The sequence below is a fragment of the Pogoniulus pusillus genome, chromosome 30 (assembly GCF_015220805.1).
Source record: "Pogoniulus pusillus isolate bPogPus1 chromosome 30, bPogPus1.pri, whole genome shotgun sequence".
Taxonomy (NCBI): Eukaryota; Metazoa; Chordata; class Aves; order Piciformes; family Lybiidae; genus Pogoniulus; species Pogoniulus pusillus.
Window position 1 is genome coordinate 2669015 of NC_087293.1, and position 19739 is coordinate 2688753.

At 47.9% G+C, this 19739-nt stretch overlaps 2 protein-coding genes across 2 annotated transcripts in view; one reads left to right on the forward strand and one right to left on the reverse strand.

Moving 5' to 3' along the window:
• The window catches only part of PPIL2 (peptidylprolyl isomerase like 2), a 117340-nt gene that overhangs the window by 93572 nt on the left and 4029 nt on the right, over nt 1-19739 (reverse strand). The window contains exon 5 of the mRNA XM_064168356.1: nt 18477-18528. Coding sequence (XP_064024426.1) covers nt 18477-18528 — 52 coding nt within the window. The remainder of the gene's footprint in view (nt 1-18476; nt 18529-19739) is intronic.
• Nucleotides 16-8233, forward strand: LOC135188919 (calmodulin regulator protein PCP4-like). Its single transcript, XM_064168711.1, has 3 exons — nt 16-178; nt 7211-7327; nt 8145-8233. The coding sequence occupies exons 1-3, from the start codon at nt 16-18 to the stop codon at nt 8231-8233; spliced, it is 369 nt and encodes a 122-aa protein (XP_064024781.1).

The window sequence follows — 19739 nt, forward strand, 5'->3', positions numbered from 1 at the left end:
GGCAGCTCTCAAGGCATGGCAAGCCAGGAGGATACAGTCAAAGCAAATCTTTGGAGCACTGAACCAGCAAAAGCAGGCAATGACCTGCTACAAGGATTGCCACAGCCTACAAAGGCAGCACAGTGCCCAAGACCAAACTGCAGGATCAGGCAAGCCCATGCACAAACTGGGGCTTGCAGTAGGTCCAGTTTAGGAAGACCAACACTTTACACAGTAAACTATGACAGACCACAACACAGGAAGCCTGTGTCATATATTGTTTTCCTCTCAAGTTCTTAATTTCACATGAAAACAGGGTTATCTTGCACGTGGGTGAATCTGCCTTTATTTGTCTTCCAGCAAAAGGCAAAGCTTTCCAAGCACCATCACAGTTTGTTGCCATGGAAATCACCATTAAGCCACAAACAGGTGCCAGGCTTCATGGAAAGAGATAGGAGGAGGGAGTGAATCCTAAAATAACCTGAAATACTTGATTTTATGTATTTCTTATCACTTATAAAGCATAAGAGAGAATCACAGAATTAACCAGGTTGGAAAAGACCTCTGAGATCATGGACTCCAACCTATTACCTAATGTCTTCTAAGTAACTAACCCATGGCACTAAGTGCCTCATCCAGTCTCCTTTTAAACACCTCCAGGGATGGTGACTCCACCACCTCCCTGGGCAACCCATTCCAATGCCAATCACTCTTCACAGAAATAACTTTCCTAACACCCAGCCTGAACCTGCTCTGGCACAGTTTGAGACTGTGTCCTCTTGTTCTGTCACTGCTTGCCTAGAAGAGACCAACTCCATCTGGCTACAATCTCCCTTTAGCTAAGCTGTAGAGAGCAATAAGGTCTCCCCTGAGCCTCCTCTTCTCCAGGCTGGACACCCTCAGCTCCCTCAGCATCTCTTTACAGGGCTGTGCTCCAGGCCCCTCACCAGCCTTGGTGCCCATCTCTGGACACATTCAGCACCTCAACATCTTTCTTAAATTGAGGGTTCACATACTGCATACACAGGACCACAGGATATTAGGGGTTGGAAGGGTCCAACCCTCCCTGCCAGAGCAGGACCAGAGAATCTGGTGCTGGTTGCACATGACCACATCCAGACAGGGCTGGAATGCCTCCAGAGAGGCAGACTCCACAACCTCTCTGGGGAGCCTATTCCAGTGCTCCATGACCCTTACAGTAAAGAAGTTCTTCCTCATAACCAAATGTACTTCCCACTTGAGTCTTCCCAACACACACCCACCCATCAAGCTGCAGCCAAGTGCCAGTGAAGAAAGAGATTTAACAAGGCCAAGTGCAGGGTTCTGTGCTTTGGCCACAACAACCCCAAGCAGTGCTACAGCCTGGGGACAGAGTGGCTGGAGAGCAGCCAGGAAGAAAGGGACCTGGGGGCACTGGTGGATAGTAGCTGAAGATGAGGTAGCAATGTGCCCAGGTGGCCAAGAGAGCCAATGGCATCCTGGCCTGTACCAGGAACAGTGTGGCCAGTAGGACGAGGGAGGTTATTCTGCCCCTGGACTCAGCACTGGTCAGGCCACACCTTGAGTGCTGTGTCCAGTTCTGGGCTCCTCAGTTCAAGAGAGATGTTGAGGTGCTGAAAGGTGTCCAGAGAAGGGCAACAAAGCTGGTGAGGGGCCTGGAACACAAACCCTGTGAGGAGATGCTGAGGGAGCTGGGGGTGTGCAGCCTGGAGAAGGTTCAGGGGTGATCTCATTGCTGTCTACAACTACCTGAAGGGAGGTTGTAGCCAGGTGGGGTTGGTCTCTTCTCCCAGGCAACCAGCGACAGAACAAGGGGACACAGTCTCAAGTTGTGCCAGGGGAGGTCTAGGCTGGATGTTAGGAGGAAGTTGTTGTCAGAGAGAGTGATTGGCATTGGAATGGGCTGCCCAGGGAGGTGGTGGAGTTGCTGTCCCTGGAGAGGTTCAAGAAAAGACTGGATGAGGCACTTAGTGCCTTGATCTAGTTGATTGGCCAGGGCTGGGTGCTAGGTAGGACTGGATGATCTTGGAGGTCTCTTCCAGCCTGGTTGATTCTACGAAAGCCAGGGCAAAGCAGAGTTTATCAAATCCACCTGATCTCATGAAAACACTACCTGCTTAAGAAAAACCGAAGGCCAGGAGCATCCACCACTTCCCCTAAGCAGAAAGCAGAGCTGCACACTCACTTCCAATAACCTATTCTGCCAAGACACTGGGAAGCAGACCCATCTCAGAGCAGCACCGCCAGCCGCTCTGCACCAAGCACAGGCTCGGAAAGCTAAGGCAGAACTCTCGCGAGCTCTTCTTTCAGCTGACTCCTCTCTCCCAGGCACACTTCCAGAAAGGCAGCCAAGGCTACTTTTGGCCATGACCTACTTTCTTGCAGCAGTGAGAAGCCCCCACTGCTCTCCTCCATCAGCTGCCAGCACTGGCTCCTGCGGGATCCCAAAGGGCAGCAGCCTTTATCGATACCCCAGGCAGAGGTTATTAGTGGGGCACTGTGGCAGCTCGGGATGGAGTGTGCCCATTGCTCCAAATTAAATCATCCTCTGTCATCGCTGGGTGCCTCATGGAGGTATGACCTACAATCCCTGTGCATCAATTAGTTACACTCTCTGAATCTCTTTGCTCTGTGGCTGCATGTTCTTCTTGTTAATGAGGCTCTGACCCTGTTGGATATGCACCAGCCTGAAAAGCAATCAAAATGGGCTCGTTTGATTCTCTGTCCACACATGGATAGAGAGGACATGCAGGAGGAGCTGTGTTTGGTAAACAGAGACTTTCCCACTCTATCAACAGGAACCAAGTCAGCGTTAAAATGCTCAACACTTGGGGACTGGACGCTTCTGAATGGGCTCTGGCAGGAGCACACAAGGAAGCTATCCTAGAGAAAAATTAACCTGGTCACATCTGGTTGGCAACACAAGGACAGAATCATACACCTGAAAGGAGGTTAGAGTGAGGTAGGGATCAGTCTCTTCTCTCAAGTAACAAGCAACAAGAGGAAGGAGATTCACAGATTGCATTGGGTTGGAAGGGACCCTCAAAGGTCATCTTGTCTAATGGCCCTGCAGTGAGCAGAGAGACCTCAGAGTGCTCAGCACCTCAAGTTGTGCCAGGGTTAAGTTTAGGTTTGATATTAGGAAATGCTTCTTCACCAAAAGGGTTGTGAGGTACTCAAACAGGCTGCCCAGGGAAGTGGTGGAGTCACCATTCCTGCAGGTATTTGGAAGATGTCTAGGTGTGGTACTGAGGCACATGGTTTAGTGGTAACCTGGCAGTGCTGGCCTAACAGTTGGGCTTGAGGATCTGAAAGGTCTCTTCCAATCAAAATAGCTCTAGGATTCAACGATGCATTGCTGGTGCAGCCACTTGGGAGGTTCTTATCCCACCACAACAAGCAACACAGTTACCTCAAACAGAAGGAGAGCAGCCAGACAGAGAGGGATCTGGGGGTACTGATTGATATCCGCCTGAACATGAGCCAGCAGTGTGCCCAGGTGGCCAAGAGAGCCAGTGGCATCCTGGCCTGCATCAGGAATGGTGTGGTCAGCAGGAGCAGGGAGGTCATTCTGCCCCTGTACTCTGCACTGCTTAGACCACACCTTGAGTCCTGTGTTCAGTTCTGGGCCCCCCAGTTTAAAAGGGACGTTGAGATGCTTGAGCGTGTCCAGAGAAGGGCAACGAGGCTGGGGAGAGGCCTTGAGCACAGCCCTACGAGGAGAGGCTGAGGGAGCTGGGGTTGTTTAGCCTGGAGAAGAGGAGGCTCAGGGGTGACCTTATTGCTGTCTACAACTACCTGAGGGGAGGTTGTGGCCAGGAGGAGGTTGCTCTCTTCTCTCAGGTGGCCAGCACCAGAACAAGAGGACACAGCCTCAGGCTGTGCCAGGGGAGATTTAGGCTGGAGGTGAGGAGAAAGTTCTTCCCTGAGAGAGTCATTGGACACTGGAATGGGCTGCCCGGGGAGGTGGTGGAGTCGCCGTCCCTGGAGCTGTTCAAGGCAGGACTGGACGTGGCACTTGGTGCCATGGTCTGGCCTTGAGCTCTGTGGTAAAGGGTTGGACTTGATGATCTGTGAGGTCTCTTCCAACCCTGATGATACTGTGATACTGTGAAGAGAAATCCAATGCAATTACTAAAGCACAATGTTGCCTCCCAAGTACCAGATTTATCTTAACAGCAGCCAGTGAGTCTTTTATTAGGTTCTTCGGTTCCTTTACAGATGAGATCTGTTACTCTTTGCACACAGCTTCACATTTTAAGACACCCTCTCACAATTTTCCCTGATATAAAACCTTCAAGAAATATGAGGAGAAGAACTGAGTAACTACTACTGGAATAACTCCACATATAATGTTAGTTACTTCACATCTTGCACATGGGTTTAGGGATGACAAAAGGCATTGGAAATCCTCAGTGAGTCTACACTGTGGGAATGTGATGGGAAGCAGCAGCACTGTTTTAACAAGATAAGCTTGGGTGTAGTTCAGTGTTGCATTGAGAGTAGCTCTGAAGAAAGAGACTTGGGTGTATTGATTGAGGAGAAGCTTGAGAGGAGCCAGCAGTGCCCTCATGCAGTACAGAGGGCAAATCCTGTCCTGGGCTGCACCAAGAGGACTGTGGCCAGCAGGGCAATGGAAGGGATTCTGACCCTTTGCTCTGCTGAGACCCCACCTTGAATATTGCATCCCATTCTGGTGTCCCCAGCATAAGGACACAGAGCTGCTGCAGTGAGTCCACAGGAGGGCCGCAGAGATGATCCAAAGGCTGGATCACCTCTGCTATGAGGATAGGCTGAGAGACTTGGGGTTGCTCAGGCTAGAGTAGATTTCAGGAGACCTTAGAGCTGCCTTCCAATAGCTAAAGGGATCCTACAGGAAGGCTGCAGAGAGACTTTTCTTAAGGGTGTCTAGGAGTAGCACAAGGGGGAATGGTTTGAAGGCTGAGGAGAGTGGGATTAGAATGGATCTTAGAAAGAAGTTCTTCAGTATGAGGGTGGTGAGATTCTGGAATAGGCTGCCCAGGGAGGTTGTGGATGCCTCCTCCCTGGGGGTGTTCAAGGCCAGGCAGATGAGGCCTTGAGCAGCTGAATCTAGTTGAGAGGTGTCCCAGCCTATGACTGGGAGGTTGGAGTAGATGATCCCTAAGGTCTCTTCCAACCTGAGCTTTTCTATGACTCTATGAAGAATTTGGGGTCAGCATCCAAAAGACCAGAACAGCCTCAAGACACTGTTTCTATATTCAGCTCAAGAGTAAAAGGGCCAGACACTTATCTTGTGGACAGCTGCCTACCAAATGCTAAAGAGATACCTTCCAGTCACATTTTGGATGAAGCTGCTGTTTAACTGCAGCTTTCATCTACAACTGAACTAGTATGGACATGGACACAAAAGATCCTTCATTGCCCAGTTCCAGGCCACTGTATTTCCATATTTAAATTTGAATTAAACTGACACCATATGGTCACCAAAGCTTTGTCCAGAGAACCATGAAGATATGCTTGCTAACACACATGGCTCACAGATCCTACCAATAATGCTGCTGCTGTGCTAGGAGCACAGTAACAGAAATTACCAAGAGATGAAGACAGGCAGCTTCACGTGCAAGATTAAACCTGCAACCTTAATGAAGTCAGCAGTCTACCAATCCAGAAACCCACAGCCAAATACAACATGGTTCCTGGGGAAAGAAAAAAAACAACCAAAAGCTTTGCAGAAGCATCAAAAAGCTACCCTCCAATTTCAGTGAAAAGCAGGCAAGTAAGGATCCATGGGAAACCTCCTGCTGCACCTCATTTAAGGCCAGAGAGTTTCACAGCTGCTAGCTCTTTTAAGTGTCACAGTCACAAAACCCCAGCCAATGTGCACACTACCATCAAAACATGGAAAGGGGAAAAAGGAGACCATCTGTTAGGTCTGTAAAACCTAGATGCAGAGACTTTTTTTTCTTGCTGTAAGGGAAATAATGCATTAGGAATGATGCTGTCTGCCTGTGCCCACAGCTGACTTCCTGGATAAAACACTGCCCAGCACCACCACAATCCCCTTCAGCAAGGTGTGAAGATGGCCCAGCAGCTTGGCCAGCAACTGATGATACCAGAGGAGCTGGTAGCTCCTTTTGATAAAGGACTTGGACAATAAGTCTAGGGAAAGCTCATCTTCTTCACTCTCATTGTTTTCTCACTATACAGGGAACTGATAAAGGTTAACTGAGTGCTGCTGCGTACACTGCTGTAAAACACAGATACAAGAGGAGGGGGAATGGCTTTAAGCTCTAGGAGAGATTAAGCCTGGAGATTAGGAAGAAATTCTGTGCAGTGGGGATGAGGAGTCTCTTAAACAGGTCACCCAGGGAAGTCAGGAACGCTCCCTCCATGGAGGTGTTTGAGGCCTGGATGGATCAGGCCTTGAGCAACTTGGGCTAGTGAAAGGTGTCCCTGCCTATAGCAGGATCTTTAAGGCCCCTTCCCACCCAAATCACTTCATGAATCTATGAACTCTGGAAAATAAACAACCAACCACCCAGGTATTTGTAACACAGGAGGTATTTGTAACTCAGGAGAGCAAGAAAGCTGCAGGAAACTCAACTGAGACATGTGCCAGGTCAGCAGCCTCACAGAGACCTTCATCCTCTTGCCCCTCTTGTGTTTTATGACCATTTTCAGTTAGAACATACACATTTCTGGTCATTCCTTTAGGCAGGAATCATGTCCTCATATGTTTCTATCCAGGGGCCTTGAAAATTTATGGTCACTGGTCAAATATTAACTCACTTAGACTGTTGACTAAAAGCTAATAATTTCTGAAGCAAATGAGGGAAGATGACATGGTTCAGTTGCTGCATATTGAAAAGTTCATCTTGCTCAGAGTGGATTCCAGGCCTTTGAGCAGCAGCCTGTGTCTGCTGCCTCCAGACAAAAATGCACCTGAAGACAGATGTTTCATGCTGATGGCTGTAACCACCCATGCCTGAAAGGCTGCTACAGGCCACAGAAACAGAGGCAGCAACGTTCAGCTGGAAGCAAAAGCTCATCCTGGCTAACTCTGACTTAACTTCTAAGTGCTTGCTTCTGAAATCATAGAATCAACCAGGTTGGAAGAGAAATGTCCCAACTTATCAAGAGAAAACTCAATGAATGATCACCTTCTGAAAGCAACTCTCCTATCTCAACACATGCACTGAAACTGCTTTCTGTCTTACACTGCCATGTGCAGGATGGCTGCAGCTGTGAGCCCGGCTGCTGCGCGGCGTGAGTGAGGGACAAGGAACCCAAGCTACAAATGGAAGAGACAAGACAGCTGGGGAGAATCATGGGCAGAAGAAGGGTCAAGAAGAATTTGACACAGAATCATAGAATCAGTCAGGGTTGGAAGGGACCACAAGGATCAGTCAGGTCCAATCCCCCTGCCATGGGCAGGGACACCCTACCCTAGAGCAGGCTGCCCACAGCCTCATCCAGCCTGCCCTTAAACACCTCCAGGGATGGGGCCTCAACCACTTCCCTGGGCAACCCATTCCAGCCTCTCACCACTCTCCTGGCAAAGAACTTCCTCCTCATATTCAGCCTGAGCCTACCCACCTCCAGCTTTGCTCCATTCCCCCTAGTCCTATGTATAGGGTTAACACTCCTGGGTGAGTAACCCTGAACCTGACCCTAGGGGCCAAGACCCCCTCCCCAGGGGTGGGCCACACTCCAGTTGATGGTTAGCCCACTCCCCCCACTTCCTGTGGTATAAAAGAGACAGGAGCTGCCCATCTCTTCCTCTTTTCCTTGGCTCCCTCTGGACACACACACTCACACTGCATACCAGCACACCACGTGGCAGCCAAGAGGCAGAGACACCATCACACAGCTCGGGTTGTATCCATCCCTTGTTGTATTTTGCTGTTTCCCCTTCCTTATCCTTTGTAAACTCCCCTACCTCCAATACCTTTTCTAAGTTATTGTTAAACTTTTCCTTTTTAACTTCCAAATCGAGTGAGATTGATTTATTTGAGTGTCCTTTCCTTTCTCCCTCTCCCTGTCTTTTGGGAAAAGGAGGGGGAAGAGAGGAGGGCACTCTATAAATTCTATAAATTGTCATTGGGTCTATTAAATTTATTAGAGTCTCTGGGAACCTGCATTTGAACCCAAGACATCCTATCACTACCTGATATCCTACAAAGTGGATGCACCAGAGACAGAGCAGGCGGCTGTGATGACACAGTCCCAGTTCAGAAAATTCCAGAAGAAAAAAGCAGGCTCCCAGCCTTAGTAGCTACCTCACAGCTTCAAAATGAAGTAATCCTGAAATGATATATCAAGAAAATCAGAAATAACACAAAGATGCATGTACAGAAGTTATCTTTTATCTAACTACATTTAAAACCCCATTGGCAGATAACAAACCATGAGCTTGTGTGCGACTTTATCCCAGATGTTTCATGCCCATTTTCCTCTGTAACTCACTGTTGTACTCAATGTTGTAATAAAAAGTTAGGGTGAAGTAAAACAAAAATGTTCTCCAATCTGGTGAGACCCCACCTGGAGTGCTGCATCCAGCTCTGGAGCCCTCATTACAAGAAGGATGTGGAGATACTGGAGCATGTCCAGAGAAGGGCCACTGGGATGCTCAGAAGGCTGCAGCAGCTCTGCTGTGAGGACAGACTGAAAGAGTTGGGGCTGTGCAGTCTGGAGAAGAAGAAGCTCCCAGGTGACCTTCTTGTGGCCTTCCAGGATCTGAAAAGGGCCCACAAAAAAGCTGGGGAGGGACTTTTTAGGCTGTCAGGGAGTGACAGGACTGGGGGGAATGGAGCAAAGCTGGAGGTGGGTAGGTTCAGGCTGGACATGAGGAGGAAGTTCTTTGCCAGGAGAGTGGTGAGAGGCTGGAATGGGTTGTCCAGGGAAGTGGTTGAGGCTCCATCCCTGGAGGTGTTTAAGGGCAGGCTGGATGAGGCTGTGGGCAGCCTGCTCTAGGGTAGAGTGTCCCTGCCCATGGCAGGGGGGTTGGAATTGGCTGATCCTTGTGGTCCCTTCCAACCCTGACTGATTCTATGATTCTAATACAACCAAGTATTGCAGGAAGCCATTAGAAAAGATTTCCACCACCGTACCAGGCATTCACCCATTTATTGTGAAGATTAGCTCTGTTCAAAGGAGATAAAATAAAATGAAGCAGATACAGAGAAGGACTTAGACCATTTAGGGTACAGAGAACTGAAAGGCAAGAAGAACACCTGACAGCAAAACACAAGCCTCAACGAGACCATGTCAAGAAAGCATTAAAGTCCTCTGTACCAAACACAGAGCTGTAAAGACTAACAGAGAGAAGAGCAGTTCTGGCACAAATACAAACAAGACTAAGCTGGTCAAACCCAAAATTTACAGATGAGAAACCATCAGGAGCAGCTCTTGGCAGTCACAGCAGGAAGAAAGCAAACACAGGTTCAAGGCAGAACACACAGCCTGCAGAACTGACTCCGAGAGAACCTCAGAGCCTTCCAGTTGTCTGTTCTGGTATTTCAGCCTTCTTTCTGCCACACAGGAAAAGCAACTAAACTGGGGTTGTCGGAATCATTTTTTCAGCAACAAAGCTGCCCTTGGTTTTATTTCTGTAAGCTTTGTTCTCCACACTGTAATAAGCTATTACTCACCCAGAACAAAACTGTATTCTCACCCCCCACTGCAACTTCTCTTACAAATAAACAGGAACAAAACTCTCTGCTTCAAACGTGCAGGAAAAAATATGGCAAGCTGAACAAAAGGAGGGGAAAAGAGAGCAATTAACATTTAAACCTATGCAATGTTTGAAGACTTAACTGAGCTGTATCAGATGAAGAAATATACTTTGAATTTCAAAGCTGAAAATGTGCAGGTTCCTTCCGACAAGGATGTGAAAAGTGTTCTCCAGAGAAGAATTAAGAGTCTCCTTTCTACGTCAGCTGTGCTACAGCCAAATGAGACCTGAAGTTACTGATCCACCTAAATGACTGCTCATTTCCAAAGCTCCAAGGAGAAAAGGTAGCAGACTACTTGGATTTCAGGTGCTGTGCTCTGATCCTGAAGGAAAACTCAGGAACAGGCTGCCCAGGGAGGTTGTGGATGCCTCCTCCTTGGGGGAGTTCAAGGCCAGGGTGGATGAAGCATTGAGCAGCTGAGCCTAGTTGAGAGGTGTCCCAGCCCACGGCAGGGAGCTTGAAGCAGATGACCCCTCAAGTCCCTGCTAATCTGAGCCATTCTAGGATTCTATGATGCATCTCCCCACTGAATTTTTCCACATAATGAAAAGAAACTCCACTGGTGAAATTCTTTTCCTCTTAGACAATCCCAGCACTGCAGATATGGAAAAGTGATGTAGAGGTAGTCTAACTACAGAGAGCTTCAGAACATTTTGCATCTAGATGAGAAATAAAAATGCTGAGAGTAATGACAATCTCTTTGGAAACACCAGGAGGCAAGAAAACTTTTCAAAAGATGGGAAGTCACAAGGAAAATCTGACTCTGGCTGCAGTATGCCATCTTTAGAGGACCATCCATAGTCTAGAGAAGGCTGAGAAGGGATCTTATCAACATCTACAAATATCTGAGAGGTGGGTGTCAAGATGAGGGTGCCAGGCTCTTTGCTGTGGTGCCTTATAAAATCACAGAATCAACCAGGTTGGAACAGACCTCCAAGATCATCCAGGCCAACCTATCCCCCAGCCCTAACCAGTCAACTAGACCATGGCACTAAGTGCCTCAGCCAGGCTTTGCTTCAACACCTCCAGGGACAGCAACTCCACCACCTCCCTGGGCAGCCCATTCCAATGCCAATCACTCTCTCTGACAACAACTTCCTCCTCACATCCAGCCTAGACCTCCCCTGGCACAGCTTGAGACTGTGTCTCCTTGTTCTGTTGCTGGTTGCCTGGGAGAAGAGCCCAACCCCCACCTGGCTACAACCTCCCTTCAGGTGGTTGTAGACAGCAATGAGGTGACCCCGAGCCTCCTCTTCTCCAGGGTGCACACCCCCAGCTCCCTCAGCCTCTCCTCATAGGGTTTGTGCTCCAGGCCCCTCATCAGCTTCATTGCCCTTCTCTGGACACCTTCCAGCACCTCAACATCTCTCTTGAATTGAGGAGCCCAGAACTGGACACAGCACTCAAGGTGTGGCCTGACCAGTGCTGAGTACAGGGGCAGAATAACCTCCCTTGTCCTGCTGGCCACACTGCTCCTGATGCAGGCCAGGATGCCATTGGCTCTCTTGGCCACCTGGGCACACTGCTGGCTCATCTTCAGGAACAACTGGCACAAGCTGAAGCACAGGAGGAGACACTTCTTTACAGCAAGGTGACAGCACACTGAAGCAGGCTGCTCAGAGAGGCTGTGCAGTCTCCTTCTCTGGAGATTTTCAAACCCCACCTGGATTCGCCCCTGCGTGGCCTGCCCTAGGTGGTCCTACTCTGGCATGGGGGTTGGATTCAGTGATCTCTGGAGGTCCCTTCCAGCCCCTAACATCCTGTGATCTAAATCCTGAGGCAGTATTACCACCACACTACAGAAAGGTCTAGATGAGCACTCTGAAAACAAATCACACTGAACATTACCTGCAGCTATTACATTTCCCTGACAATGTATTCCAACAGCAGCTACTGCTACGCTGGTGTGAAAGAGGTCACCTTCAAACCATAGAGCCTTGTCTGATGACATCCATTATTTGGTGCTCATTATCTAGAAACACACCTGGAATAACCCAATTAAAGCATCAACCTGCAGTAAATTACCACACAGGCCATAGGAACCAAGTTAAAGGGCATCGTCACTGCCCACGTAGCCACAGGTCACGTGGAATTTGAACTTGTCCCCTCCCTAGTTCAGGACCAGGACCCATTCCACTGAGCTTAGTGCTGGGTGAGTTTTGTTTGTGATCTTGATCTCGACACCTCTGACTCAGCAGTGTGTGAAGCTCATGTAACCCACTGACAGGAATCCATTCCCAAAACACGCAGCCTCGGTGCTGATTACTTGACAGAGATGGAGAGGCAATTTGTAGTGATTTACAAAGTCCTGGTTGGAACTTGCCCTGTACTTCACCTGTCCCTACAGTACCTGACATTTCCCACACTCCTGATATGCTGCAGAGTCTTTATTCAGAGTCTTGCACTTACATCTCACTTCTTTAGTGAAGAAACAATTGTCAGTGCTTTCCAGTTCTGCATCTGTGCTTTCAAAACATGTAAGTAATAAAACCACTTTAATGTTAAAGGAAGCTTCACCTTTGCTCTGATTTCTGCAGCCTTTTCAGGCAGGATTTCCCTTATTTAGGCAGCCAAATACCTTTTTAGTGGTTAAAAAACAAAGTGCTGTGAGGTTGGTTGGTTTGGTTTGCAAGTGGAATTACTGAATTTAGCAGCAGCAAAGTCATCTCCAGATCTTCTCGGTTAACCTGGTCAGCAAACTTCTCTCACTGTAGGGCCTGCAACCATTTCCATGAGACTGACTGGAAATGAGTGGTCAAACTGAAAAGAAACCTTCTGTCCAGTTCTGAGTGCAGCTTTGGTGTCCTGCAGCATAAGAGGGACATGGACTTGCTGGAGCAGGTCCAGAAGAGGGACACGAAGATGCTTGGTGGGATGGAGAACCTCCCTTATGGGGACGGGCTAGGAGAGTTGGGGCTGTTCAGCCTGGAGAAGAGAAGGCTCTGGGGAGATCTTAGAGCAGCCTTCCAGGTGAAGAGGGCCTATAAGAAAGCTGGGAAGGGACTTTTTACAAGGACTTGTAGCAACAGGCCAAGAGGGAATGGATTGAAGCTTGGGGAGAGGAGATTCAGACTGGCTGTTAGGAAGAAATTCTTTACAGTGAGGTTGGAGAGACACTGGAACAGGTTGCCCAAGGAGCCCTCAAATGCTCCCTCCATGGAAGTGTTCAAGGACAGGCTGGATGAGTCCTAGTGGAAGGTGTCCCTGGCCATGGAAGGGGTTGGAACTAGATGATCTCAAAGTCCCTTCCAACTCAAACCATTTTACGAATGAGTCTGTGAATCTTTTCACAATAAAAGGACAAGCAAAAGCCATCAGGAACTGTGAGAGGAATTAGCTAATAACCATACAAGGAACATATTTGAGAATGACTTCCCAAAGTTCTCAAGTAAGAGACATGGTTGCATTTTCTTCCTTTGAGGATAAGAAGTTACTGGTTATAAAGTGCCTGTAGTTTTCCAGGCAAGCATCACCTCACCAACCTTACTTCAAACAAGGGATTTAGAATGGGGCACTGGAGTGAGGAGCTGTCTGCTCCCAGCCCTGTCATTGCTGCAGGCTGTTGCAGGTACAAGATGTGCATCTCTGGGTGCTTCCAAAGCATGGATCAGACAGGCTTACTGCATGAGGCAGGCACCTGTACTGCTGCAGTTATTTGATCATCTTAGACAGAATCTCACCCCAAGTCATTTTGGTTCAGTAAATACAGGATTAAGAGTGCAGAAGAACAACAGCAAATATTTATCTTGTACACAGAGTAAAACCTAGGGTACAGCTTTCTCTTTTAAGAAGGCAGATGTCCTACTGGGGCAAGTCACAGATTTTCAGTCTCCCAACTTCAAGGTTAGTCCTTATTTTCTGTGCCTTCTACTCCTTTACATGGCCCAGACTCCTTTTTACAGTTATCTTCAGAGGCAGCCAGGCAAAAGGCTTTCCCAACCCTAACAAAAAATCCTCAGCATCTATGAAAACTTTCCTATTCTACCCAATAAGAAGCTAAACCCTTGTGACACTTACTAAAAGGCTTTCTCTGCCCTGTAGGTCTGAATCCTAACCTTGCATGAAACCAAGCACAACACAAATTGTGTCCTGCCTCATTTGGATCAGGAATGCGACTTCCAGTCCTATGCATCCAGCACACAGCATCTGCAGCTCTCTTAGAATCACAGAATCAGTCAGGGTTGGAAGAGACCACAAGGATCACCTAGTTCCAACCCCCTCAAGTTGACCCTGAGGCATACAGCCCAACTAACTTGTCTGAACCCCGCTTGCCGTTCAAGACACACATAGATGACACCCAGACAGCTGCATGTGGCCCTTACCATGGGGATTGCCTCTCTGGGTTGCACAGGATCAGGAGACACACAGTCTGCTCTGAGCAGCGAGCCCTTTGGATGCATTTAAAAGCACTTAAAACAGTCACCAAACTGACTTTGGACCAAAGCCTTAGGAGCAAACACCAGAGATGAACTGACTTTCAACTGTCCAAAAGAACTCAATTCCCACAGAATACAAGGGGCAAGGAACAAGGGACAAAGATCACAGCTACTTCTGAGACAGGGGAAGAGAGATATTTGCCCAAGGACACCCAGAGCAAATCCTGAATGGAGCTGAAGTGTCCCATAATAACCTGGCCTGCCCACATGCAGTCAGAACGTTACTGAACCAGAATGAGAAGAAGTAGGTATTTCTATCAGAGACACTACAATGCAAAGCAGCACAAGAGCTCAGCCCACACAGAACAAACAGATCCACGCAACAAAGAACAATTCCCATCAAATTCCTGTCAAAAGGCAGGCTGCTGCCTTCATGCAGATCTATCATCTGTTCAGATCTGAGATTCCAACAGACCAGACATGCTCTGACCAATCTCACTTCTTGGAAGCAGGCAGTGCCGAGCCCAGCTGGCTGGCGTGCACAGGCATGCTGGTCACTGCTGTCATACCCATGCTACACGATGCACTCTGGCAAGCCTGCAACTATGTGCAAGCCCAAGAAGCCAAAGTGCTGTTCTCAGTAAAAAGGAATGAGCCAACTGTGACTTTTCTCTTTATTTCATGCAGCTGTAGTGTAAACACAAATTAGGAAGAAGTTCTTCACAGAGAGAGTGATTTCCCATTGGAATGGGCTGCCCAGGGAGGTGGTGGAGGCACCGTCCCTGGGGGTCTTCAAGAAAAGCCTGGATGAGGCACTTAGTGCCATGGTCTGGTTGATTGGTTAGGGCTGGGTGATAGGTTGGACTGGATGATCTTGGAGGTCTCTTCCAACCTGGTTGATTCTATGATTCTAGGGCTGTGTCCTGACAAAGCCAGCCAAAACCAAGCCAAGGCCATCTGACAAGCTGTAGTTCAGCTGCAAGAGATGCACTGTTACTTCCAAAATTATTGGTATAGTACCAGAAGTCTTTTTTACCAGTCCACATTATTAAAAGGGGAGGGAGTGGAACAAAAATCAAAAGCCACTTTCTCAAATTGTAGAATGGTTTGGGTTGAAAGGGACCTCCAAAGGTCAGCCAGTCCAACCCCCTGCAGACAGCGGGGACATCCTCCACTAGAGCAAGTTGCTCAGAGCCTTGTTGAGCCTGACCTTGAGTATCTCGAGGGACTGGGCCTCAACTACCTCCCTGGGCAACCTGTTGCAGTGTTCCACATCCCTTGTCCTTAACATCCAATCTAAATCTCCTCTAATTTCAAACCATTGTGCCTTGTCCTATCCCTACTGTGATAGGCCTCTGCAAACAGTCCCTCTGTGGCCTCCTTCAGGTACTATGAGGCTGCTATTAGGTCTCCCTGGAGCCTTCTCTTCTCCAGGCTGAAGAACCCCAGTTCCCTCAGCCTGTCCTCTTAGCAGAGGTGCCTCAGCTCCCTGATTGTTTTCATGGCCCTCTTCTGGACCCTCTCCATCAGGTCCATGTCCTTCCTGTGTTGAGGGCTCCAGAGCTGGAGGTATTACTCCAGATGAGATCTTAGCAAAGTAAACTGAAACACACATGACAAACTCAAGACAAAAGCCAGTGATTTCTTCCTTTTAAATGGATCCTGGTGTCCATGTTGCACCTCAGGAGAACATTCAGAAAAGCAAGAAAAAAATAAAACTACAAACCATGAGGGTGGACAGGGAAGGAAAAATACATCACATATAATGTGTCAGAGAATAACTGTGACCCTGACACCACCACACCTCTTTAAAAGGGAAGGCTGGGCCAGGATTGGACTCAGAATACTCAGTGAAGTCACTTGCAGATCAGCTCACAAACATCTAATTAATAAAAGACTAGCACAGTCCTGCCCTCTGGGAGCACTGTGAAGATAAATATATTAATGATTGCAGGGCCCTCCAAAGCTCCACTGAGAGATCCACTTCAAAAATAAGACAGAATTAGTGAGTACCAAGAGTGCACCATTAACGATGCCCTTTCCAAGCAGCCCACTGACTTCTCTAAAATGTTTGGCCTTTAGCAAACCATAACATCAGAAGCCACAAAGGATTTAATTATCATTTTTACCTTTAGGATGAAAAGAAAAGAGAAAACTTCTCCCAAGCCTCATCACTAGTGGTGAGCCATCAGTCTGCATGAAGTCACCTCAAGTCACTACACAAGCCACAACACTGCAGGCAATGTGGCTCATTCCAAAGATTCATGGAATGGGTTGGAAGGGATCTTTGGATCATCTAGTTCCAACCCCCATGTCATGGGCAGGGACACTTCCCACTAGCCCAGGTTGCTCAAGGCTTCATCCAACCTGGCCTTGAATAGCTCCAGGGAGGGAGCATCCACAACCTCCCTGGGCAAACTGTTCTAGTATCTCACCACCCTTACTGTAAAGAATTTCTTCCTCATCTGCAGTCTACATCTACTTCTCCTCAACCTTGAAGCCACTGCCCCTCCTCCTATCTCTACAAGCCCTTGTAAAAGGCCCCCTCCCAGCTTTCTGTAGGCCCTCTTCAGGTACTGAAAGGCCACTGTAAGGTCTCCCTGGAGCCCCAGAGTCCTGAGTTTCTGTAAAGTCACCAACTCAGTAAGAAAATCTTTTCTGGTTTCCGCAATCAGGGCACTGTACAAGTAACAGGAGGTGCACACACAGTGACAGACTAAATATAGGGCAGTACAGTCCACACATTACCAGGATCAACTCAGTGACTTCCTCTGCCACCTACCCTGCCTTGCCACAGTACCCCCATCTCCTTCCTGCCCAACACTATCCTCTCCTTCCAGAAATCAGAGCAAGCCATCTAAGAAACACTTCCTTCAACTCCATGTGCATTGCAGATCAGCTACAAAAGCATAAATCAGACCAAGCTAACAGATCACAGAACCAGAGAATATATTTGGTTGGAAGAAATCTTCAAGATCATCTAATCAAAGTCCAAGCCAGCACTGCAGAGGCAACACTAAACCATGTTCTCAAGCTCCAGGTCAACACAGCATTTAAACACCTCCAGGGATGACGACTCCACCATCAGCCAGACTTTATTTGAGCACTTATGGTTCACCAGGTCTATTCTGCACACTCTCCCTCTCTCCCTCTACACAAGACCACAGACACAGCACACTTCTTGCTTAGAATTTACCTGAAATAACACTAAACCACATCATGGTTCACAGCCTGAAATGAGAACAGGCACCGTGAAGCTGTTTGGAGTGAATAAACACATTGCCTGGCAACACCCCAAAACTCCCAACCAATGCACAAAGCAGCAAGGTGGTGGGAGGCTGTGAAAACAAAGGCAGTAGCTGTAATTCCACTCCTGCTCAACAACACATTGGCCTCTTCATGTTTGCAGGAAGAACTTCAGTCATCTCCCCATCATACAAACACACCTGCAGTTTGCTGTAACTGAAGACACTGAGTCTCAGACAGCCGCTTCCTGTTTAGAGTTTGGAATGCTGCACCTGTATTTAGCTTTTCCTCTTATCTGTTTGCTGGGAAGATCTTGAATCAAACACAAGATGTTTCACAGGTAATCTCATACCAGCGAGCCATCTGCAAAGCCACCACCAACCTTGTGCAATGGCTGTCACCTAGTGCTCGGCAGAGACACTGCACTTCACTGAAGGAAGACAAACTTCCAATAGCTCAAGGAACAAATAGGCTTTCAATTTTCCCTCTGTGCCCTCACAAACAATGCATTCTTAACACACTAGAAAAAAACTGTTATTCCAACAATTCAGTATTTCCAGTACTTCATCTTTATCCACTGCTTTACAGCTTCACACTTACAGAAAACAGATCGAGAGAGGCAATTCTACCACTTTGCTCTGCTCTAGAGAGAGCTCACTTGCATCCAGCTCTGAAGCCCTCACCACAGCAAGGACACAGACCTGACAGAACAGGTCCAGAGGAGGGCCACAACAATGATCAGGGGGCTGGAATGCCTCTGCTACAAAGACAGGCTGAAGGAGCTGCACATTGCCTCTCTCATACCATTCACAATTCCGTGCAAAGAAATTAAACTAAGTAATGCTCTCCTCTTTCTCCCACACTCACTTGCAGCCTGAGGCTGATGCTACTACAAAGATCATTATCAAGATGACAGAGAGTGGATATCATATCTCAGATCTCAAACCCAGAAGCTCATTCATCTCTTGGGTGAGCTATAAAAAGATCCCTGCTAAATCTCTACATTAACTTCAGCAAAGCTGATCTCACAAATACCATCCCTCCAAGCAGCACACCCATTCAACTTATTTAGCTTTCATTTAGGCATTTTTGTTTCTCCTACACATTAAGTAGGAAACTGAGCATAAAACAGCATGTGGATGCAGCCATCATTACTTACTTCTCCTGTGATTGGATTGGTTCCATATTTCTTTATCCAAGGGACAATACTCCTGAAAAGAGAAAGGATAAAGGAGAAAATGACAAGCAGCAACAGAAATCTGTCAATGGGTATGATCATTTTGGGCAGCTTGCTAAAACCAAGTGATGATTACATAGCTGTAATCTGAGACCAAGTCCAGGCTTTTGCTGTTTTGACTAGCCTAGTGAGAACTACTGGATAACCAGAGAAGTAAAACCTGCATGATTTCCTTATCCAGCAGAAAAGTGGCACCTATAGAGAGCACTCCAGTTTGTGCCATAACAAGGCACATGTGAGCCTGCCTTTCAGAAGATTGTATTCTTCCCCTTTTTTTAAGGGCAAGGCAAATGTGGAAACTGAGCAAATGCTTTGCCAGCCAGCATGAAGCTGGCAGATCCAGAAACAGATCCTATGTTTGCATTCACAGATGAAGTGAAATGGTGAGCCTGGGTGTTCCCTCATCTCTGTTCTTAGTTGGAAGCTTTGTAACAATAGAGCAATGATTCACAATACTGGGAGAGCTAAAATAAAGATAGAATCAACCAGGTTGGAAGAGACCTCCAAGCTCATCCAGTCCAACCTAGCACCCAGCCCTAGCCAGTCAACCAGACCATGGCACTAAGTGACTCAACCAGGCTCCTCTTCAACACCTCCAGGGATGGTGACTCCACCACCTCCCTGGGCAGCCCATTCCAATGCCAATCACTCTCTCTGACAACAACTTCCTCCTAACACCCAGCCTAGACCTCCCCTGGCACAACTTGAGACTGTGTCCCCTTCTTCTCTTGCTGGTTGCCTGGCAGAAGAGACCAACCCCACCTGGCTACAGCCTCCCTTCAGGCAGTTGTAGACAGCAATGAGCTCTGCCCTGAGCCTCCTCTTCTCCAGGCTGCACACCTCCAGCTCCCTCAGCCTCTCCTCTCAGGGCTGTGCTCCAGGCCTCTCATCATATTCACAGAATTTTTAGTGAGAATTACTTGTATATTGCAGACTGTTTAAATCTGCTCCATCCCTCTAACAGGAGCCAGGATCCAGGAGCCTAGAAATCATTTTTGGATACACTTGAATCAGCCGTTTCATAACTGAAGATTTTTTCCTCAGTATCACCTGAATCACCACCTGGATGTGTTCCTCTGTGATCTGAGCTAGACTGTATGGTCCTGCTCTGGCAGGGGAGATGGACTCGATGACCTTTTTGGGTCCCTTCCAACCCTGAACATCCTGTGAGCCTGTGGTCCAGCC